Source organism: Jaculus jaculus, chromosome 2 (assembly GCF_020740685.1).
Source record: "Jaculus jaculus isolate mJacJac1 chromosome 2, mJacJac1.mat.Y.cur, whole genome shotgun sequence".
Classification (NCBI taxonomy): domain Eukaryota; kingdom Metazoa; phylum Chordata; class Mammalia; order Rodentia; family Dipodidae; genus Jaculus; species Jaculus jaculus.
Genome location: NC_059103.1, coordinates 20,153,679 through 20,177,608, shown reverse-complemented (window position 1 = coordinate 20,177,608; position 23,930 = coordinate 20,153,679). Strand labels below are relative to the sequence as shown.

General features: G+C 48.7%; 2 protein-coding genes across 2 annotated transcripts in view; one reads left to right on the top strand and one right to left on the bottom strand.

Moving 5' to 3' along the window:
- Positions 1-12,746: 12,746 nt before the first annotated feature.
- The window catches only part of Kcng2 (potassium voltage-gated channel modifier subfamily G member 2), a 45,475-nt gene continuing 34,291 nt past the window's right edge, over positions 12,747-23,930 (top strand). Inside the window, exons 1-2 of the mRNA XM_045143491.1 lie at positions 12,747-13,598; positions 15,771-16,538. Of these exons, the coding sequence (XP_044999426.1) occupies positions 15,855-16,538 (684 nt within the window). The 5' untranslated portion in view covers positions 12,747-13,598; positions 15,771-15,854. The remainder of the gene's footprint in view (positions 13,599-15,770; positions 16,539-23,930) is intronic.
- LOC101599778 (ADP-ribosylation factor-like protein 2-binding protein) lies at positions 13,301-13,780 on the bottom strand. Its single transcript, XM_045143779.1, has one exon. The coding sequence runs from the start codon at positions 13,778-13,780 to the stop codon at positions 13,301-13,303; it is 480 nt and encodes a 159-aa protein (XP_044999714.1).

Below are 23,930 nucleotides of genomic sequence, written 5' to 3'. Positions count from 1 at the left end.
TCACTAAATTTTCAGGTGCTTCTCAGTCCAATCTAGAGCACCCATCACACCTTGTAAGAGTGTGAGGTCACACTAACGGCCCCCAGCTGATGACGAGTCGGCTTTGCAGGTTTCCAATCCCCAGTGATGTGAAGGCCAGGAGCTCTCAATGGAAAGTGCTCATAAGGAGTAACCATTGTTTTTCACTTCTAGTACAGTACTCAGTAAATCACCTGAGATGTTCAACACTTTATAATAAAATGTTTTGGTTTGTTTGTTTGAGGTAGGATCAGCCCAGGATGACCTGGAATTCACTATGTAGTCTCAGGGTGGCCTCGAACTCACAGTCATCCTCCTACTTCTGCCTCCCAAGTACTAGAATGCAAGGTATGCGAGAAGAAAGGTTGCAAGAAGAGAGAGACAGAGACTATGGGCATGCTAGGGCCTCCAGCCGCTGCAAATGAACTCCAGACACTTGTGCCACTTTGTGCATCCGACTTAATGTGGGTGCTGGGGAATGGAACTCGGGTCATTAGGCTTTGCAGGCAAATGCCTTAACTGCTGAGCCATTTCTTCAGCACCCTAAAATGGTTTTTGTGAGATGACTTTGCCTCACTGTGAATGGGTGCCACAGTCAGGTAGGCAAGACTAAACCCCCATGCCCTTATTAAATACAGGTTCACCCTCCAGTCTATGATGGGCTTGTCTGTAGCCCCCTGCACCGTCACCTACTCCAGCCTATGGAAGTGGCAAGGCTGAGTCACTTTTTCAAAGTCAAGTGGCGCTCTCCTATCTTTTGACTAATTCTCCAGATACCTTGAGAAGACTTGGATCAGGGCTTGAGTTGGGGGGACTCCAACCCCCCACTGTGCGCATAAGTAACATTTAATTACCGCCAACGAGCTATGCTCCTTCTCAATGGCCCCGTTTCAAGCAACCTCCCTCTGTTTTCATAAATGCAGTGCCCCAGGGAGAAGATAATGTCAGCATTGTTGCTTCCCATAATGTGCCATTAATCTCTAGCAGTGCCGAAAGATGCTGGCTCTGAAATGTTCAGCTCCCTCCAGGACATTCTGTGACTAACTTGATCTTTGCTTTATGTCTGCAATATCAAATCCCATCCAAAGAGCCCGTGGCTGTCCAAATGGATTTAATTGCAGATTTAGAACACCGATCAACAGGAGCTCCCAGGGACAGGCCCATGCCCATGGAATGCACTCAGAGGGGAGAGCTTGAGGTCAATCCTGCATCCTTGCGAGGGTCGAGGACCTACTCCTTTCATGGCTTGAGTCCTGGACTATCCCCCATAATGCCTTGGGTTTTGCCTTGTAGGTACTATCTGCGTTCCTCACAGGCTTGCTGACGTCCATTGATAGAATTTCACATGTGGTGTCTTCAAGCCAAGAGTTTCGCTACAGTAAGCCAGATTGGGACTGTCAACTTGTTGACAGGAAATTAAGATGCGCAGAGGTCCATGACTGTCCAGGCAGTTAGCAGCCAGATTGAAACGTTTAGGCTCTGCTGTCCCTGGCTCAGTACATTTTCCAGTCCTAGTGGAACAGGAATTTTACTTGTGTTCTGAAGGACTTTTTTTTTTTTAAATTTATTTATTTATTTGAGAGCGACAGACACAGAGAGAAAGACAGATAGAGGGAGAGAGAGAGAATGGGCGCTCCAGGGCCTCCAGCCTCTGCAAACGAACTCCAGACGCGTGCGCCCCTTTGTGCATCTGGCTAACGTGGGACCTGGGGAACCGAGCCTCGAACCGGGGTCCTTAGGCTTCACAGGCAAGCGCTTAACCGCTAAGCCACCTCTCCAGCCCCTGAAGGACTTTTTATTGATTCTCGTGGGGTATCATATAGGTTACCATCTTGGACAGCCTGTGGGGCAGACTTGGGACTGGGTACTGCCTAGCTGTGGCCTCCATCCGACTGTCACTCCTGGGGTTCCCGACTTCTACTCACTAGATGCCACCACGTCCAGTACTACCATCAGAGGCATCTCTAGACCTCGCCAAGCACTCTGGGACAGAGTCATGGGGGTGTGCTATGACTGGTCATGTTCCTACTTCCTCATGTGCCTCAGGGAAGCCACAGCCCCCTTCCACACTAACCAGAATGTCTGCCATACTCACACCTAATTCTTAAAAATATTTTACTTATATTGCTGAAGACTGCACATACTTGGGCTGCAAGGCCACTGAGAAATCCTGCTGGAACTGAGCTGATAACCTCCTCCATGTAGACCAGCTGACTGAAAGCTGGAAGAAGCCACTGTGCATGCAGTTCAATGGGAGAGAGAGAAAAACCACCAGTGAAGATACTCAGCAGTGGACACTGCAAGCCTTATATTTGGCCAGCCAGGTCAAATGAGCCAACAGGTGCAATAGTGGCACATCTGTCATGGTGGAAACCAACTGCCCTCTAATTGGACTGGAGGCCCACTCCATGGGACAGAATACATCCCTGATACTGAAAACCTAAAACAGGGGTAGTCATGAGTCCTAGGGGTGTAACATCAGCTGCTGCCGGGCTAAATGTATATACTATGCTCACCAAACTTCCCAGTAAGCACTTCTCCTAATGTCCATACCCGTAAATTAATGCTACTCTCACTATTGGTAGAGAACCTCCTCTTTTCAGATGGCAGTGACCTTGGGATGACTCAGAAGGCATCATGGTGCTGGAAAGAAGTGACAGGAGTGCTCAGCACTGTAATATCTATCACACCTTCCAAGGCTCAGGGTCCATTGTGGAAGAGGTGGCAGAAAGAATGTAAGAGCCAAAGGAAGGGAAGGACTCCTTACAACGTGCTCCTCCAGACATAAAATGGCCTGGATATCCATGACCTCACAGTGCCTGACACTACCTACACAAGACCATCATAATAGGAGGAAAAGATCATGACATCAAAATAAAAGAGAGACTGGTTGAGAGGGGCAGGGGATATGATGGAATGGAGTTTCAAAGGGGAAAGTAGGGGGAGAGAGGGCATTACCACGGGATATTGTTTATAATCATAGAAGTTGTTAATTAAAAAAAAATAAATAACATTTTATTTATTTACTTAGAGAAAGAGGTAGAGAGAGAATGGGTGCATCAGAGCCTCTAGCCACTGCAAATGAACTCCAGACACATCCGCCACCTTATGCATCTGGCTTCTATGGGTACTGGGGAATCAAACCTGGGTCCTTTGGCTTTGCCGGCAAGCGCCTTAACAGCTAAGCATCCCTCCAGCCCATCACATCTAATTTTTGACCCAAACCAAGCAGAGAAATCTCATAATTGATGTCCCTTTCAGTGCAGGTGTGGCTGTAAAGGTACCTCCTTAATTCTTCACCTCATGCTGAAAGGTTTACCTCCTGTAACCCAGCCATATCCCCAAGCTGGTCAGACATGTGTGTCCACATCACTACAGTGCCCTCTGGTCTTTAAAGGTGTTTGGTTTTGCTCTTGTGAGAACAGAGTATCTTTTTTATCTGTCAGGAGATCTCTTCATCTTTCTTTTCCTTTTTCTTTTCTATTCTTTTCTTTTCTCTTTTTTCTTTTTGGCTTTTCAAGATAGGGTCTTGCTTTAGCCCAGGCTGACCTGGAATTCACTATGGAGTCTCAGGGTGGCCTTGAACTCAAGGCGATCCTCCTACCTCTGCCTCCCGAGTGCTGGGATTAGAGGCGTGCACCACCACAGCCGGCTTCTTTGTCTTTCTTTTGCAGGTGGACTTGCCCATTTATTTTGACAGAGCTGTCAGGTCTTTGTTGGGGTCAGACTGCCTGCATGTCTGCTATGTTCTATACAGAAGGGGAGCTTTCACAATGTTCCAATCTTTTTTTTTAAATTTTTATTAACATTTTCCATGATTATAAAATATATCCCATGGGGGCTAGAGAGATGGCTTAGCGGTTAAGCACTCGCCTGTGAAGCCTATGGACCCCAGTTCGAGGCTCGGTTCCCCAGGTCCCACGTTAGCCAGACGCACAAGGGGGCTCACGCGTCTGGAGTTCGTTTGCAGTGGCTGGAAGCCCTGGCGCACCCATTCTCTCTCTCTCCCTCTATCTGTCTTTCTCTCTGTGTCTGTTGCTCTCAAATAAATTAAAAAAAAAATGAATAACAAAAAAAAATATATCCCATGGTAATTCCCTCCCTCCCCACCCCCACACTTTCCCATCAATGTTCCAATCTTAAGTTGAACAGAAATTGACTTGAAAACAATTTTTAACATAGTTTTATTTTATGACAGAGAGAAAGAGGCAGATAGAGAGAATGGGCACACCAGGGCCTCCAGCCACTACAAACAAACTCCAGACACACATGCGCCACCTTGTGCATTTGGCTTATGTGGGTCTTGGAGAATGGAACCTGTGTCCTTAGGCTTCATAGCCAAGCACCTTAACCACTAAGCCATCTCTCCAGCACTTGAAAACACTTTTTAAAAAATATTTTATTTTTATTTATTTAACAATGAAAGGGGGGGGAGAGAGAGAACGGGCGCACCAGGGCCTCCAGCCACTGCAAACGAACTCCAGATGTGTGCGCCCCCCTTGTGCATCTGGCTAACGTGGATCCTGTGTCCTTAGGCTTCACAGGCAAACACATTAACCCCACGCCATCTCTCCAGCCCTTGAAACCACTTTTAACACAACATATAATTACTGTCCATGTTTTAATATGTATATTCTGGGGGAAGAAAACCCATTATGGTAGAAGTTTCTCACTGATTATTCAGTTATTTTCATGGTCACTCATCCCTCCCTGTGAACGCTTGAAGTCTGAATGTGACTTGGGGACAAGAGAAGCCAAGTTACCCTGCCACTGAGGTGGAACAAGTGGGGGCAGGAGTTAGACAGCCATAGGGGGCCCTCTAGATGTGATGTCCTAGGCTGGGGAGATGGCTCAGCAGTTTAGGGCTCTTGCTTATAAAATCTGTTGGCCAGCACCATCATGAAAACAAATGATCATAAATGTTGGCGGGGATGTGGAAAAAGAGGAACCCTTCTACACTGCTGGTGGGAATGCAATCTGGTCCAGCCATTGTGGAAATCAGTGTGCAGGTTCCTAAAACAGCTAGAGATTGATTTACCATGTGACCCAGCTATAGCACTCCTAGGCATATATCCAAAGGACTCATCTCATCTCCTTAGAAGTACGTGCTCAACCATGTTTATTGCTGCTCAATTTATAATAGCTGGGAAATGGAACCAGCCTAGATGTCCCTCAACTGATGAGTGGATAATGAAGATGTGGCACATTTATACAATGGAGTTCTACTCAGCAGTAAAGAAAAATGAAGTTACAAAATTTGCAGAAAAAAATGGATGGATCTGGAAAGGATTATACTAAGTGAGGTAACAACCCAGGCCCAGAAAGCCAAGCGCCACATGTTCTCCCTCATATGTGGATCCTAGCTACAGATGATTGGGCTTCTGCGTGAGAAGGAAAATACTTGGTAGCAGAGGCCAGTAAGTTAAAAAGGAGACATAAAGGGAAGAGAAAGGAAGGGAGGAGGGTACTTAATAGGTTGTGATTATATATATATGTAAGGACAATGATTGAGATGGGGAGGTAATATGATGGAGAATGGAATTTCAAAGGGGAAAGTGGGGGGAGGGTATTACCATGGGATATTTTTTAACCATGGAAAATATTAATAAAAATAAATAAATATGTTTAAAAAAAGCAAAAGAAAAAGAAATCTGTTGGCCAGGAGATCAGTTCCTCAGTGCCCACATAAAGCCAGATGCACAAAGTGATGCTTGTGTCTAGAATATGTTTGTAGCAGCAAGAGGCCTTGTATGCTGGCATCCTCTGTCTCTCTCTCTCAAATAAATAAAGATATGTTAAAAATTGGGCCAGGCAAGGTGGCACACACCTTTAATCCCAGCACTCAGGAGGTAGAGGCAGAGATAGGAGGATCACCACGAGTTCGAGGCCACTCTGAGACTACACAGTGAATTCCAGTTCATCCTGAGCTAGAGTGAAACCCCATCTCGAGAAACCAAAAAAAAAAAAAAAAAAAAAAGGAAGCTGGAGAGATGGCTCAGTGGTTAAGGTGTTTGCCTTGGAAGCCTAAGGACTCAGGTTCAATTCCCCAGTACCCACGTAAAGCCAGATATACTAGGTAGCGCATGCACCTGGAGTTTGTTTGCAATGGCTAGAGGCCCTGGTATGCCCATTGTCTCTCTCTCTCTGTGTCTCTCTCTCCCTCTCCTTACAAATAAGTAAAATAAAAATCAAGAAACTTAATTAAAGAAATGATATTTTAAAAATAGATATGAAGTCCCCATGTGTGACCAGGTAGAAAATGCCGATCTGGGCTCTAATTTCAGCAGGTGCATGGAGAGAATGCATTGCACGGACACAGAGCCCAGCAAACCTAGGCCCTGTGGGATTTGGCAGGAATGCTCAGCAGTACTGGGGTGGTCGTTAATTCCAGAAAGAAGATAGTCTTGCTGGCTCTTGTGCTTTTGGCTTGACAGGGAGGCTGAGATGCTGGCGCCTGCATGCCAGAGGCACACTGCCAGGTCATCAGGGATTTGGGCTTGGCACCTTGGGAGAGCCCCTCCCCCTACAACCAAGGACAACTCGGGTTCGTTCTCCTCATGCGATGGGCAGGACCACATGCCGGCTGGAGCACTGGGTTCACTTGCTATCCTTTCTGGAAAAATAGGGATAGCTGTCGTTCATCCCCTCCAGTGCCAAGCTCGGTGTGTCTTCCTGTTCATTAGCAAGCACTGTCTCCAAACTGAAAACACCCGTCCACCCACCCACCCTCGGTTGGAGCTCAAGCAGCTGCTCAGGAAGTCACCACAACAGGTAGCTTTCGAGTACAGCCGGACCCTTCCAGATCCCCTGAATTCTATGGGCCAACTCCTCATGTTCGTAAGAAACTTCCAAATTCCTCACTGGCAGGTGGTGGAACTTCCTGCTGATAAGTATGTATGTGTTAGTTACTCTTGCTGTGACCAAAATACATGACAAAAGCAACTTAAGAGGAAAAAAAAAAAAAAGTTGGCTCATAGTTTGAGGGCACAGTCCATCATAGTGGGGAAGGCATGTGGAAGCAGCATGAGGCAGCTGGTCACATATGATCCATGGTCAGGAAGCAGAGAGATGAACGCTGGTGCACTGCACACTTTCTCTTTTTCACTCAGACTGGGACCCCAGCCCATGGAATGATGTCACTCACATTCAGGGTGGGTGTTCCTACCTCAGTTAAACTTAAGTCTCTGGAAACATCTTCACAGACACATCCAGAGGTGTGTCTCCTAGGTGATTCTAAATCTTTTCAGGTTTACAAAATTAGCCAGCCCTGTGCATGAACCTCTGACGGCCTTTTCCCTGATCCCTTCTCTTTGCTATAACCTCCCCCAAAGCATCAAGTGAATCATTCCTGTACCCACTGGGCTCTCTGAACCACATACTGAACACCCACTTGGACACAGGTCCAAGTCCTGTGCTGCCCTGGTGAAAGGTTTGTGCTATACTCAGCAGTGGTTAGGCTATAAAATTGTTTAAAACCAGGGAAAGGGGGCTGGAGAGATGGCTTAGTGGTTAAGGCACTTGTCTGCAAAGCCAAAGGACCCAGGTTTAACTCCCCAGGACCCATGTAACCAGATGCACAAGGGGACACATGCATCTGGAGTTTGTTTGCAGTGGCTGGAAACCCTGGTGTGCCCATTCTCTCTCTCTCTCTCTCTCTCTCCATTTCTCCTTCCCTCCCTGCTTATTTCTGTATCTCTCTCTCTCCCCCAAATAAATAAATAAAAATAAAATATTTTTAAAGAACAAGGGAAAAGTCTTGGTGTAGAATATTGGGATCAATGATTTTTCACATGTCTACATATTAAACACATTCTTCAAATGCACAGCAGTGGATTTTACACAGATTTACTATTTTAGTTACCTTCTCGTTACTGAGAAAAACACCCAACCAAAAGCAGCATATGGAAGGGAATGTTTTATTTCAGCTTACAGTTTCAAGGGGAAGTTTCGTCCATTGCAGAAACAGCAGGGCATGAGCAGAAAGCTGGCTCACACTGTCACACATCAGCAGCAGGAGTCTGCTCTGATTACCTGGACTGATAAACTTCAAGGTCCTCTCCCAATGTCATATCCCCTCTAGCAAGCCCCCCACCTCCCAAAGACCCCATAATCCTCTCAAATTGCCACCTACTGGGGACCACGCATTCAAAACACATGAGGCTTTGGAGAACCTTCCACAGTCAAACCACCACAGCTATTCAACCCTATTTAAATATATATATATTTGACACAGAGAAAGAGGGTGAGAGAGAGAATGGGCGCGCCAGGACCTCCAGCCACTGCAAACAAACTCCAGACGCATGCGCCCCCTTGTGCATCTGGCTAACATGGGTCCTGGGGAATCGAGCCTTGATCCTTTGGCTCTGCAGGCAATCGCCTTGACTGCTAAGCCATCCCTCCAGCCCCCCTACTTTTTTAATTGAGATAAAGTCATATGGCATTATACTTATTTCAACCATGTTAAAGCATACAATTCAGAGTTCTTTTTTAAAATAAAGTAACAGTGCTATGCAGCCGTCAACACTGTCTAACTCCAGGCATTGTCATCACAACAGGGGAAAACCCAGCACCCACTAAACATGAACCCCACTTGACAACCACTAACCTTCTGTCTCTACGAATGTACTTACTATGGACATTTCATACCAGTGAGTCCATTCTATGTTGACTTTTTCTACCTGTCCTTTTATACTTAGCATACTGTTTTCAAGGTTTATCCATTTATTTATTTTTTTTAATTTTTATTAGCATTTTCCATGATTATAAAAAAAATATCCCTTGGCCGGGCGTGGTGGCGCACGCCTTTAATCCCAGCACTTGAGAGGCAGAGGTAGGAGGATTGCTGTGAGTTCAAGGCCACCCTGAGACTACATAGTGAATTCCAGGTCAGCCTGGGCTAGAGTGAGACCCTACCTCAAAAAAAAAAAAAAAATCCGGGCTGGAGAGATGGCTTAGCAGTTAAGCGCTTGCCTGTGAAGCCTAAGGACCCCGGTTCGAGGCTCGGTTCCCCAGGTCCCACATTAGCCAGATGCACAAGGGGGCGCACGCGTCTGGAGTTTGTTTGCAGAGGCTGGAAGCCCTGGCGCGCCCATTCTCTCTCTCTCCCTCTATCTGTCTTTCTCTCTGTGTCTGTCGCTCTCAAATAAATAAATAAATTAAAAAAAATTTAAAAAAAAAAATCCCATGTTAATTCCCTCCCCCCCCACACACTTTCCCCTTTGAAATTCCATTCTCCATCATATTAGGTTTATCCATTTAGAATAGCACTTAACTCCTTTCCTGGCTGAATTATATTCTGGTGTATGAATGAGCTTGCTGCTTTACCTCCTTCCATCATGTATGTGGTCTCATATCTTCTCCAATACTCATTTTTCTCATCGGTTTGGTTCCACCCAAGCTGATGAGTACAAAGGGTGGTCTTCCTGTGTGTAGAGCATCATGCCTCATCCTGATGGCCCCAAGGTATCTGAAAGAATAGGACTTTTCTCCTAATTAAGAGTCCTTGAATCCACAGAAATTTCCGGTCTCCTTTCTCAGCCTTTGTCTTTGGGACAGTTGATGGTGGGATGTGTCTGTGGATCTCAGAAGCTATCCGACATGGAGTTTCTTGATGCATAAGTTAATGTTTTTCATCAAATTTTGGGATGAGGGGGCCTGGAAAGATTGCTCACTGATTAAGGCACTTGCCTATAAAGCCTAAGAACCCAAATTTGATTCCCACAGTACTCACGTAAAGACATGCATAAGGTGGCACATGTATCTGGAGCTTGTTTGCAGTGGCTGGCACACTGGTTCTCTCTCTCTTTATCTGCCTTTTTCTCTCAAATAAATAAATTTTAGGATTTTGACAACTATTTTTTTTCCATGCATTCTTTTCCATTTTCCCTCACTCTTTTCTTGGGACACTTGTTATGCCCACATGGCTGGCTTCGCGATTGCAGCCTGCAGTCTGAAACTCTGCACCAGGAAGTGGGGTGCTCTCATGGGACCTGCCTTCACCCTGTGATACCATCTAAAACCTGCCTAGATCCATTTCTGAGCCCCCGTCCCACAAGTTTGCATTTCATTTTTATGCTTTTCAACTCTGGAATATTCTTACTTCCTTTTCATAACTTCTGCCTCCTTGCTGGCACTGTTAGGTGACACATCATTCTCATAAGTTTCTTTAGACCTTCATATCTAGTTTCCTTTATGTCTTGTTTTTGAGACAAAGTCTCACACCGTAGCCTAAACTGGCCTGGAACTTGCCTCCCAAGTGCGAGGATGCCAGGTAAAGAAAGCCACCATGCCCCGCTAACTCTTGAACATAATTAATTAGTTCATGTGAAGTTTTGTCTAGTGAAGCTGATGTCTGGGCTTACTTGGGGCTGTTTGTTTTATTTTTCCTGTTTTATCCTGAGTAGACATCATAATTTTGTTGCTGCTGCTGTTGTTGAAAACCAGACATTTTGAACAGTGGAAGTGGCAGTCCTGGCTATCAGATCCTGGCCTCAAGGATGTGTTATGGCTACTGGTGTTTGTTTGCACAGTAACGTTACCAGCCTAATTGTATTAAGTCTGTGTGCTTTGTCTCCTGTGGCTGCCGTCTCTGCTCCATTAGCTTGGGGGTCAGTGAATGACTGGGCACACACTCCAGGAAGGAAAAAGCAAAACGGTCTTTGCACACGCTGGGGTCAGTACCAGCTCTCAGCTAGACAACCCACAGCTCTCTTCCACATGCCTTTTTCCATGCCTGAAAGTTCATCTGGAAGTGCCTTGGAGGCTTCTTTGATCTTTCCTGACTGTGCACACAGCCCAGGCATGTGTACGGCAACCTAACTGCCCAAGGAATTTTCCAAATCTTTATTCCCAAGGCACCTCGTCCCCAGCTTGTCGTCCTGAGCCTCTTGCTTGTCCCAACTGCAACCCTCCTCCCTTTGGGCAGTACCAACTAAAGCGCCCTCCTATCGCGGTGTCTGACAGACAGTCGCTGGCTGGAGGCTTTGGCGCTGGGCGGGTTCCTAGGAAGGGGCCGCAGGATAGGTTAAGGATATGATGACTCCTGGTGAGTGAGGCCTGTTCTCCTTCTAGCACCGGCATCAGCAGCTTGGGCTGTGTTTTCAAGGTTGCCATTGGAGCTGGGAGCAGAGAGTGAACACAGAGTCCCTTGCGCTGGGAGCAGGGAATGAACGTAGGCTGAGTTCCCTGAACTCAGAGCAAGATAGAGGCAGGATAAGTCCAGTCACTACAAAGGTCATTGTTACCCGGACGGCTTTTTTCTTAAGGTTCTCATGGTTACTAAAAACTTTTGGCTAGTTCCTAAAGCACCACAAAAGTCAGCTGCAAAAGTTTTCATCTTGGGCTGGAGAGATGGCTTAGCGGTTAAGCGCTTGCCTATGAAGCCTAAGGACCCCGGTTCGAGGCTCAATTCCCCAGGACCCACATTAGCCAGATGCACAAGGGGGCGCATGCGTCTGGAGTTCGTTTGCAGTGGCTGGAGGCCCTGGCGTGCCCATTCTCTCTATCTCTTTCTGCCTCTCTCTCTCTGTCTGTTGCTCTCAAATAAATAAATAAAAATAAAAATAAAAAAACATGTTTATTGGGCTGGAGAGATGGCTTAGCGGTTAAACGCTTGCCTGTGAAGCCTAAGGACCCCAGTTCGAGGCTCGATTCCCCAGGTCCCACATTAGCCAGATGCACAAGGGGGCACACGCGTCTGGAGTTCGTTTGCAGAGGCTGGAAGCCCTGGCGCGCCCATTCTCTCTCTCTCCCTCTATCTGTCCTTCTCTCTGTGTCTGTCACTCTCAAATAAATAAATAAATAAATAAATAAATAAATAAATAAATAAATAAATAAATAATAAAAAAACATGTTTATTGACACTTAAAAAAAGTTTTCATCTTTTTTTTTTTTTTTTTTCATTGCTGACCTGGAGTTCACTATGGAGTCTCAGGGTGGCTTCTAACCCACAGCGATCCTCCCACCTCTGCCTCCTGAGGGCTGGGATTAAAGGCGCGCGCCACCACACGTGGCCACGGATGGATTTTGGAACGCTTTTATTCTACAATATTCCCGTCACACAACATGCTGCGGGTCATGATGGCAGGAATATAGTTTTCAACCAGGTGTGCTGGCGGCTCTGATTTTGCTGGTCCTTCTTCCACTATGAGAACACTGGGGGAGACGGGAGTGTGTCTCCCACCAGATACCCAAGACGTCCTCCCTGGCGGGTTGTCCTGTCCTGAACAGACTGAGGCCTGCGTGCCTTCTTTGTTCTTGCTGCTGCCGTCGCAGTCTGAGCTCCTCCGCTAAACCTCCGGCCTCTTCATTCCAGGAAGCAAAATGGCACGGGAAACAGTAAATTGGAGGGAATGGCGTCGCACCTGGCATTATGAAGAAGGGGCAATAGAAGTCTCCCTGATATCAGTTATTGCTGCCCCCCTTTATTGTTTTTATTATTTTTGAGGTAGGGTCTCACTCTAGCCCAGGCTGACCTGGAACTCACTCTCTGTACTTCCAGGCTGGCCTCAAACTCACAGCGATCCTACCATCCTACCTCTGCCCACTGAGGGCTGGAACTAAAGGCATGCATGCATGTGCCACCGCACCTAGCTTTTTCTTTTTTTTTTTTTTTTCAGTACAGACTCTTATACTTACTAGAAAGGTTAAAATCAAAGGTATACATTAGGAATTGAACCATTGTTCGCTTCTTTGTTGAGATGTGACACACACGTTTTTCTGTTGCTACCCGTCTACCAAAGCTGACAGGTGACCGACCGCAAAGCTGTGCGCGGCCTGCCGGAGCTGAGCCCGTCGGAGGAGGAGCCCTGTCTGGGCAGGGGAGAGTCTGGCGGGACGAAGAACGTGCAGAGCCCCCGCCTAACCCCGCAGAAAACCTAGCACACTGGCTTAATCAGGAAGGATTTTAGGCAGACGTGCCGAGACACACTTCACATGCTATAATAACAAGATAGCTTTTGGTCTTATTTCCAGCATTACAGCCAGTTTTCGCTGGTTCCTGGGAAGAGAGGCGCAGCAGCGTAGAAAGCAGTTTTGCACTCACAGGAGCGGGGCCCGCACAGGGAGCTAAGATGGCTGGATAGGAGGTGTTTCAGAAGAACAGGGTGGGGCGTGTCGGCCGTGGTGTTGGTGACCCGTCAATAGTTCACATGACTAAAGGACTGTGGTACAGTTGATCTTTGCAAGATACATCTGCTGCTGTCACGAGCCCGGGTCTCTGAGCCTGCTGGGTGGTGACGTCAGAATGACCCCCTCACACACACCCGTTGTCTGGAGGTGAGACCTAGTGCCGCAGGGTGTGCTGGGAAGATGATTTACACAGGGAAGCCACTACCAGGCCACTGCTTAAATCCAGCCCACGGCCTTCCTCTTCTGCTCTGTCGTCCGGAGACATTGCCTTAAAAGCCAAAAAGTCCGCGAATGTGAGCAGCATGTCGCATATGTCACCTGCCACTTCATCTTTATGGTGCTGCATTGATGTGGTGAAGGCTGCCATGCTGAATCCAGGGATCCGCTCCAGCAGCTGCTCTTCCATAAGCTTCTCTTCCAGGGAAGTGTACTCACTAAAGATGGGTGTGTAGGTGAGTTTATTTTCTTCCGTGTCTTCAAACTCCTGGTAGTGCCTGTCCATGACGTTTCTCTGCAGTAACTGGAGCTCAGCATCCATGATGATGTCCTGTAAACATCCAACCACCGCATCAAATTCTGCATCACAGGCAGAGGAGGAGGACAGCGCCAAGCTCTCTTCCCCGAGAGCGTCCATGGCCGCGGCACGCATGCACCTGCGCCCACTAGCGGACCATCGCCTCCTACGTGGCACGGCCTCCTCTGATCTGCTCCACCAAGCCCCCGGCCGCATCAGGGCACCCGGGAAGGAGGCCTCGTCTGTTCACAGCCCAGCGCGGTCACTGCCATCCCGCAGGGCCTGGCCTCTGACTCCCCGCTAGGGCCCAGCATTTATGTTACCATTTAAAAATTTATTTATGCCAGGCGTGGTGGTGCACGCCTTTAATCCCAGCACTTGGTAGGCAGAGGTAGGAGTATCGCCATGAGTTCAAGGCCACCTTGAAGCTACATAGTGAATTCCAGGTCAGCCTGGGCCAAAGTGAGAACCTACTTCAAAAAACCAAAAATAAAATAAAAATTTATTAATTTGAGGGCTGGAGAGATGGCTTAGCAGTTAAGGCACTTGCCTGTGAAACCTAAGGACCCAGGTTCACTTCCCAAGTACCCTTATAAGCCAGATGCACAAGGTGGCGTATGCATCTGAAGTTCTCAGTGGCTAGAGGCCACTGGTATTCCCATTCTTTATTTCCCACTTTCACTCTCCCAAATAAATTAATTAGTTAAAAATTTTATTTGAGGGCTGGAGAGATGGATTAGCAGTTAAGGCGCTTGTCTGTGAAGCCTAAGAACCCATGTTCAACTCTCCAGATCCCACATTAGCCAGAAGGCTTCACAAACAAGCACTTTTGATCACTGAGCCATCTCCCCAGTCTAATGCACCCTTTTTTCATAGGCTCCTCTGAGGAAAGTGGGTCCTTCACAGAAAAAGGTATGACAGGCTAGATAGCTGATATATAAACCTAGAAAGCTCATGCATTTGTATGAATACCAAACAAAACATGTGGCTTAAAAAAACCAAAGCCAGCTGAAGAATAAGGCACTGCTGGTTTCCATCTTTCTAGACCAGTGGTTCTCAACCGCAGCTGTGCAGCAGAATTACAAGGAAACTTTGTTCCAAGCAAAGCAAACCATTTCCATTATGGAGATGTAACGATGTATAAAACAAAGAGAGAGCCCCACTGAGCTGTCTGCAGACCGCCGTGAGAGTGGGGCTGCTTCCTCTGTGACCACCAAAATCCCAGACCCCTCCATCTCTGTGAATAACCGCCAAGGATCTCTAAGAGAAAATTTGTCTCTGGTGTTTCACATACCATTATCAGGCCTTTAAAAACTCTTAACTGGGCTGGAGGGTTGGCTTAGCGGTTAAGGTGCTTGCCTGCAAAGCCAAAGGACCCAGATTCGATTTCCCAGGATCCACTTTAGCCAGATGCATAAGGTGGCCTATGCATCTGGAGTTGGATTGCAGCAGCTGAAGGCCCTGGTGTGCCCATTCTCTCCCTCCCTCCCTCTTCCCCCCCCCCCTCATACCTCCTTCACTCTCTCTTTCTGTCTCGAATAAATAAAAGTTTTTTTTTAAAAAAATTTTTTTAACTCACACATAGTGTTGAGTTTCCCATTTACTCTTAAGCATTTTTTTTCTATAACTGGCTTCTTCTAATCTCTGTGTCTATATGGTACATTTCTCTATTTCTTGTCTGCTTTTAATTAATGTCGCTCTCCAGCCCACCTCTTTTCTTCTTGGCTTTATTTGATAAAGGACAGATAGTTCTCTTTTCAGGTATCCTAATAGCCACCCCTGATCACCCAGGGCAGACCCAGACATAACTTTGTACAAGTGTCCTTCTAACTTTGACAATGCGTTCCTGTTGTAGGCCAAGGGCTTCCTGAACTTTTTCCACTCCGGACTCCTCTTCGACTTGAAGAAAACTTTACGCGTTTTTGTTTTCTAGGTGATAAAGTAATGTCTCCACTTAAAGGGGTCTTCTGGAAAGTTGGAAGAACCCCAAATCTAGGCTAGATGGAGCCCCGCGGTTATGCCAGAGAGGAGGCAGTTCCCTTGGTCCCTCAGTCCGTTGATCCTTGGTCAAGGACCTTTGATCACCCTAACGCCCTCGTTCTCCCTGCAGGCCCAGTCTCCTGACCACGGCCGGGCCTGACGCGCGGGACCTGGACGCGCAGTCCCTCGCCACGCACAGCTGGCATATGGGCCCATGGCCTTGCTCCCGGGGCATGAGGAGGCCCCTGGCCCGGAGCCCAGTGTCGCAGGCGGAGGAGGAAGAAGAGGAGGAGGCCGAGGCCGTGGTGGCCGCGCTGCCCACTCCCGGCACGTCATCATCAACGTGGGGGGATGCCGAGTGCGCCTGGCCTGGGCGGCGCTGGCTCGTTGTCCCCTGGCTCGCCTGGAGCGCCTGCGGGCCTGCCGGGGCCATGACGAGCTGCTGCGAGTGTGTGATGACTACGACGTGAGCCGCGACGAGTTCTTCTTCGACCGCAGCCCGTGCGCCTTCCGCGCCATCGTGGCGCTGCTGCGCGCCGGCAAGCTGCGGCTGCTGCGCGGCCCGTGCGCGCTGGCCTTCCGCGACGAGCTGGCCTACTGGGGCATCGACGAGGCCCGGCTCGAGCGCTGCTGTCTGCGCCGCCTGCGCCGCCGCGAGGAGGAGGCCGCCGAGGCGCGCACGGTGCCCGCGGCCCGAGGCGCACCGGGCAGCCCCGCGCGCGTCCTGGGACCCGGGCGGCTGGAGAGCGGCCGGAGGCGTCTGCGCGACGTGGTGGAGAACCCGCACTCGGGCCTGGCGGGCAAGCTCTTCGCCTGCGTCTCCGTGGCCTTCGTCGCCGTCACAGCCGTCGGCCTGTGCCTGAGCACCATGCCGGACATCCGAGCCGAAGAGGAGCGGGTGAGCGTGGAGAGACAGCGCGGGGCAGCGGGGACTGGGAAGAGAGGGGGAGACTTCGCGGGGAGGGGGGTCACCAAGCTGTGGGTGGTGAGACCATGGGATGCACACAGAGGGGCGCACGGATTGGTTGTGCATTGCGCCCCCTACAATGGCCCGAGATCACTGGTGCCCCCAGGTCCCGCCTCCCTGGTGCCAGTTAAGTGTCCTGGAGCCAAGTGGCTCCAAAATGACATTTTAAGTTTTCGGACCAGGAGCACACAAAGCCTGTCTTGGGGCCTCTCTAGATTTCTCCCAACAGCTCAGGCAGTCTGGAGTTGGATTGCAGCAGCTGAAGGCCCTGGTGTGCCTGCAAAGTTTGGACAAGGTAGAGCTTAAAAAAAGAAAACAAAAAACCCCGCAGTGTCTTAAGGGTCTAAAGAATTTGTGTGACGACCCCATGCCCCATGGGGTGTACCAGCAATCCTACTGAGGATGGCCGTCAGCTGAAGGGGGGCCAGGGAGGATGGTACCAACATATGATGTGTCCATACAAAGTATATACTTAGTGTATTTTTTTTAAAAAAAAAATGTGTTGTGGAACTCCACTTTGGGCATCTGTCAGAGGGACTCCACCACCACATCCCCCCACCCCCACCCCAGGGTTGGAGGGCCAGGAAGGTTTTATGGAACTGTGGGAACTCTAATCTCATTGGACTGTCCGTTTCCTGCCCCCCCTTTTCACTGTCCTGTCCACCAATTTGAAAGTGCTAGAGCGTGAAATGTGGTTAAAAGGGTCATTTGTGTTTAGCCAAAGTCCCCATGAAAACGCAAGGGAAGAGAAAACATAGTTCACTAACATTTATGCATATTGATCATCGTGGAAATTTCTGGAAACAGTTGGAAAAGGGTGATATACAGCAGGCAGAGGTCTGTGTTTGAGGCAGTGGGATTCTGAGAGATGAAGAGGCTAGAATGTAGCTGGCGGCTGTTCTAAGTGCTGCCATTTCCTGCCCTGGACACCGCCCTGCCGCTAGAAGCCCAGGTGTAACCATTCTCTCCACCACTCACCCCCCACCAAATAAATAAAATATTTCTTTTTGTTTTCTTCCAAGGTAGAGCCCCGCTCTTGCCCAGGCTGACCTGGAATTCACTCTGTAGTCTCAGGGTGGCCTCGAACTCACAGCCATCCTCCTACCTTTGCCTCTCAAAGTGCTGGGATTAAAGATGTGCACCACCATGCCATAAATATGCCCAGCCATAAATAAAAATATTTTTATGATGGGCTGGAGAGATGGCTTAGCGGTTAAGTGCTTGCCTGTGAAGCCTAAGGACCCCGGTTCGAGGCTCGGTTCCCCAGGTCCCACGTTAGCCAGATGCACAAGGGGGCACACGTGTCTGGAGTTCGTTTGCAGAGGCTGGAGGCCCTGGCGCGCCCATTCTCTCTCTCCTTCTATCTGTCTTTCTCTCTGTGTCTGTGGCTCTCAAATAAATAAATAATTAATTTAAAAATATATATATTTTTATGAAAGAAATAGAGGGCTGGAGAGATGGCTTAGCAGTTAAGGCGTTTGCCCACAAAGCCTAAGGACCCAGGTTTGATTCCCCAGAACCCATGTAAGCCAGATGCACATGGTTTTGCATGCCTCTGGAGTTTGCTTGCAGTGGCTGAGGCTCTGGTGTGCCCATTCTCTCTCTCTCTCTGTCTTCACCCCCCCTTTTTCCCTCCTTCTCTCTAAATAAATAAATAAAAATAGAAAAGAAAGAGAGGTAAATAAAAAAGAGAAAAGCACTCCCAAGAATGGGAGTGGGCTAATGCCAAAAAAAAAAAAAAAAAAAAAAAAAGGACAATGTGGCCCTTTGCAGGTCACTTACATATCCCCCCATCCCTCCAGCAATTGGACATCCCAGGCTTTCCTCCCAAACATGCTCAGTTGTTACATGTAGCCAACATTGGGAAGGTTTCCACTCTTCCAGTTACCACCACCTCCTTTTCTTTTTTTTATTTTTTATTTATTTATTTGAGAGCGACAGACACAGAGAGAAAGACAGATAGAGGGAGAGAGAGAGAATGGGCGTGCCAGGACTTCCAGCCTCTGCAAACGAACTCCAGATGTGTGCGCCCCCTTGTGCATCTGGCTAACGTGGGACCTGGGGAACCAAGCCTGGAACCAGGGTCCTTAGGCTTCATAGACAAGTGCTTAACCGCTAAGCCATCTCTCCAGCCCTCACCACCTCCTTTTCTGTGTCCATATTGATATAGACTTCTCCAAGACCCTGTTCTCCTGAGCTTACCTTATAATTCAGAGAAACAGTGAGAAACTGAATTGATCAAGAGCATGGTCACCAGAGCCCTGACTGCAGATTAAATTTAAATGTAAACTGTAGAAAATTGGTTATGCTTGCTTCGCAGCAGGCTGAAGGTCCTGGTACACCTATTCTCTTTCTCACTCTCAATACAAATATTTGAAAAAAAAGACAGGTGTGGTGATGCACAATTTTAATCCCAGCACTCAGGAGGCAAACACAGGAGTATTACCATCATTTTGAGGCCACTTTGAGACTACATACTGAGTTCCAGGTCAGCGTGGGCTAGAGTGAGACCCTACCTCAAAAAAAAAAAAAAAAAGGAGTTTTGGGCCTTAGGAAACTGTACTCAGCAGTTTTGAGGGCTGCCTGTCAAGGGTTTCCAGGCACACGGTGCTCTTCCAAACACAGGCGGGGTAGACAGGAGGAGGATCTAGCTTCCCCACATGTTCCATAGCACATCTTGGGAGAGTCTGACCTAGAGGCTGGCCAGGATGGCCCTCTGTGGTCTCCAGATGTGCAAGAGAAGAGGGCAGATGGGGCAGCCGTGCCTGGCCTCTGTGTCACAATCAGATGTGGGGACGCAATGTGAAACCCTTAAGGAAATGTCTGTTCATGGTACATAGCGGGTGCCACATGAATACCTCTCAGGAGGAAAAAGTGTGACGTCCTATAAGCTGTTTTATTTTTATTTTTTGGTAAAATGTTTGTGAAACTTATGGCCATCTTGCCACTTTCTAATGTGTAGCTCAGTGATGTCAGGCACGTTCACAGGTACGCAGCCCTTATCTACCCATCTCCAGAACTCTGCACCTTCCAACCTTGCACAAGAAGGAAGGAAATCCCGTCGCATACCACCAAGTGGATTGGCCCTATGCTCAGTGAAGTAAGAAAATCACAAGACAGGACTGGGGATATAGTTCAGTAGTAGAACAGTTACCTACAATACACAAGATCCTAAATTCCATTCCCAGCATCCCATAAAAAAAGACAAGTGGGGAGTAGGGCAGGAGAGGCGGCTAAGCAGTTAGGGCATTTGCCTGCAAGGCCTAAGGACCCAGGTTCAATTCCCCAGCACCCACGAAAAGCCAAATGCACAAGGTGGCACATGCATCTGGAGTTCATTTGTAGCAGCTAGAGGTGCTGGCATGCCCATTCTCTCTCTCTTTCTCTCTCTCTCTCCCCCTCATTCTCTCTCTAATGAGTCAATAAATAAAACATTTAGACAAGGAGGTTCTGGAGAGATGGCTTAGCAGTTAAAGGCACTTGCCTGCAAGGCCAAAGGATTCAGATTCAATTCTCTAGTACTCACGTAAGCCAGATGCACAAGGTGACACATGCATCTGGAGTTCATTTGCAGTGGCTAAAGGTCACTGGTGCACCCATTCTCTCTCTCTACCCCTCTCTCTTGCTCTCTCACTCTCAAATAAATAAATAAAGTTAAAAAGAAGACAAGAGGGGGTCTGGAGAGATTGTCCAGTGGTTAAGGAACTTGCCTGCAAAGCCTAACAACCAGGTTAGATCCCCCAGTACCATGTAAAGCCAAATGCACAAAGTGGCACATGCATCTGGAGTTCTTTTGTAGTGGTTGGAGGCCCTGGTGCACTCATTCAAGTTCATACTCATTCTCATTCACTCTCTCCTTGCAAATAAACAAAATATTTTTTAAAAAAGGGAGGGGCCTGGGGAGATGGCTTAGCAGTTAAGGCCGTTGCCTACAAAGCTAAAGGACCCAGGTTCAATTCCCCAGGACCCACGTAAGCCGGATGCACAAGGTAGCCCATGTGTCTGGAAGTCGTTTGCAGTGGCTGGAGGCCCTGGCATGCTCATTCTCTCTCTCTCTCTCTCTCTCTCTCTCTCTCTCTCTCTCTCTCTCTCTTTTCTCTCTCAAACAAATAATAAATAAATAAAAATTTTTAAAAAGGAAAAAAAATACAAGGGAGGGACAGGAGGGAAGAAGCACAAAAGACAGTGTATGATCTCTGATGTATGAAGTACCCACAGCAGGCGACGTGGTTGGAACAGAAAGTGCAGTGGTGGGTGTCAGGGCTTCAGAGGGGACAGGGAGATGGCGTCTGCTGGAGACAGCATCTCAGCACGGGAAGATGGAGAGCTGTGAGGATGGGCGGCACGAAGGCTGTAGTGCACGTGCACTGTGGATTCTTTGGAAGGCAACAGATCTAGAACACATGAGGTCAGAGACTAGTCCGGGAGCAAAACAGAGCGAGATGGGCCTATGTTGCGGAGTAACAGGCCCGAGTGAAACCCCCCTTGCCCCTCCTATCTAAACATCTAAAGGCCACTCATGGGGCCCGCATCCAGTCTGACCAGAACCTGCAGTTTCCAGGACCCAGCCCAGATGATTCCACCCCAGTATTCATCCAGGTGGCTGTCACACCACTGGACACCCCACCTGCAAGCTGACAAGTAATTCTGATGGACACAGCTGCCCAGAGCTCCCTTAAAAAGCTTAACCATCCTTTTTCTCCCATGAGAGAAGCAGGCCTGGGTGGCTGGGGAGACTGCTCCAGGAACACTGTGGAGCCACAGCAATCCCCTGATCCCTTGTCCTTCCGCCCCATGCCACACAGATACAGAGGGCCAAAGTATCACCAGTGTGTGTCTCCACAGTGGCCCCGTCGCCTAATGGGAGTCCTGCAGTTTGGTGAGGACACTCAGGACTGTAACAGTGCCCCTAGATTGGGCTCAGGAAGACCTCCCACTCCCGACCACAGAGGGTAGATATAGCTGCAAATGAGACTTTAGACAGAGCCCCAAAGTGACAGTTCTACAGTGTGAATAAGGTTAATAACCCAGGCCTGGTCAGCAGGGAGAGTGTTAACTAAGATAAACTGGGTGCCATTGGCAGAATGGGATGGAGCTCCATCAGGGACCAGTGCACTCATTCCCTGTAGTAGACACCATATACTGTGTGTCTGAAACAAGGCACAGATCTGGAGGGTGGAAATCCAAACCGGATCCGCAGGCTAAGACAGGGCATGACAGTAATGGCCCCTGCTGGAAGCTGTGGGTTCGCCTCTTACACTACGGCTTCCAGACCCCCTCCCCCATCACCAAAGCGCATCGCTGTGACCTCCGCTTCTCCCTGTCTCCTCTGGCTGACCCCAGCCTCTTGCATGCACAGAACCCCTGACAGGCCCACCTGGATAACCAGAGCAGACGCCCATCCCAGGGCTCTTTAGTCCTACTTGCAAGCTCCTTTTGCCACACAAGATGACATATTCTTAGATACTGGGCTGAGGATATGGACACTCTGAGGGTCTTCATCCACTGAACCAGAGAACCATGAGAACCATGCTGTCAAGGCGAGCCCACTGTCCACCAGGTGGAGTGGTTCAGGTCCTGCCACACACCCCGACTAGGTTGGCAGCAACACTTGCATGCTGGCTCCAGAGCTTGGCATGCACCTCATGACCTGATACCCAGAAGGGTGTGTGCCACGACTCTGTGCAAATGGCCAGGAAAAGCAGTGCTGGCTGCAGGGTCTGGAAAGAGACTCCTGTTTGCCCACGGCTTTTCCGTGTGTTGGAATGGTATCAACCTACTGCCCGCATGCTTTCGGCTCTCTAGACCGTATGATACTGCTCTTACGGGACACGGCTCTTTTGATACCTGCTGTGTTCATAATCTCAGACTAAGCAGCTGTCCTGTCGTCCCTAGTCCAGTGGACTGTGCTGTGGGAGCGTGTCCCAGCTGCACCTAGGACTCAGCCCTCCAATCTCAGTGACATTGTTCACTCAATGGCTGTGCCCAGAAGGAAAAGTTCTGTGATTTCCAAAAGGCTTACAGTGTTCTCATGGTGTGAAAGCAAGGTCAGCACTCAACAACCTGGACATCTTATGGCCACGATAGTTGCCCTGAATTCCCTGACCCCCCCCACCACCACCAAAGTAATTTTGAAAAACACACCCAGCACTCACATACGCGCACACGCACGCACGCACACACCCTTTCCCATGTCCTGAAGGAGAGGTTGCGTGGTGATATACCAGTCGCCCAGTCTCTGCACGCTGGACCACAGCCCTCAGTCTCAGCACCAAGCACTGATGAGGGCTGAAGAGCACAGAGGCCAGAATCTGAGCTAGGTCTCAGCACCCCATGTGCAGATGGAGACTGGACTTGATGCTGAGAGTCTCTACCATATGCCAGTGAGTTTTTTTTTAATTTTTATTTATTTATTTATTTGAGAGCGACAGACACAGAGAGAAAGACCGATAGAGGGAGAGAGAGAGAATGGGCGCGCCAGGGCTTCCAGCCTCTGCAAACGAGCTCCAGATGCGTGCACCCCCTTGTGCATCTGGCTAACGTGGGACCTGGGCAACAGAGCCTCGAACCGGGGTCCTTAGGCTTCACAGGCAAGCGCTTAACCGCTAAGCCATCTCTCCAGCCCGCCAGTGAGTTCTTTAAAAGCCTCCAGTGATCCTCAAGCCTTCATTAGGTTGCAAATGGAGGAAACAGTTTCTCTGCCCCCAGTCCCCCCCCACCTTCTCCCCCCCCCCCCCACTATGAGCTACAGTCCAGAGCTAACATACGCGCTCGGGTATTGTGTGACTTTTCCTGGAGAGTTGTGAAACGTGTCTGTGCACTCCGGATAACAGCACCTATGGCAGACCAAAGAAACATTTCTACCCGAGTCTAGCCTAATGCATCAGTGAGTCTATGGGGTTACTTACAGAAGCATGGATGGCTCAAAGGCATCATTGAAAAGCCCACAGCAGCATGGGTAAGGACCCACAAAGGCTGCGTGACTGGAGATCCCTGCGCAGCTTTTTTTAAATTAATTAATTTATTTTTATTTATTTATTTATTGGTGTTTCGAGGTAGGGTCCTGCTCTAGCCCAGACTGACTTGGAATTCGCTCCATAGTCTCAGGGTGGCCTCGAACTCATGGCAATCCTCCTACCTCTGCCTCCCAAGTGCTGGGATTAAGGGCGTGCGCCACCATGCCCAGCGCATGCAAAGCTTTCAGGCAGCTTGGTGGGAGACTGTTCTTGCCCCCAGCAGCTCTTAGTTCTTCTATAACCTTGGGGGAGAGACCTTGTGAATCTTTTAAGTTTCAGGAGCTTTCTGAACCTTGCAAAGTTTTCT

Coding starts and splice junctions, on each gene's coding strand:
- LOC101599778 (XM_045143779.1), bottom strand. CDS start 13,780: ATGGACGCTCTCGGGGAAGAGAGCTTGGCGCTGTCCTCCTCCTCTGCC.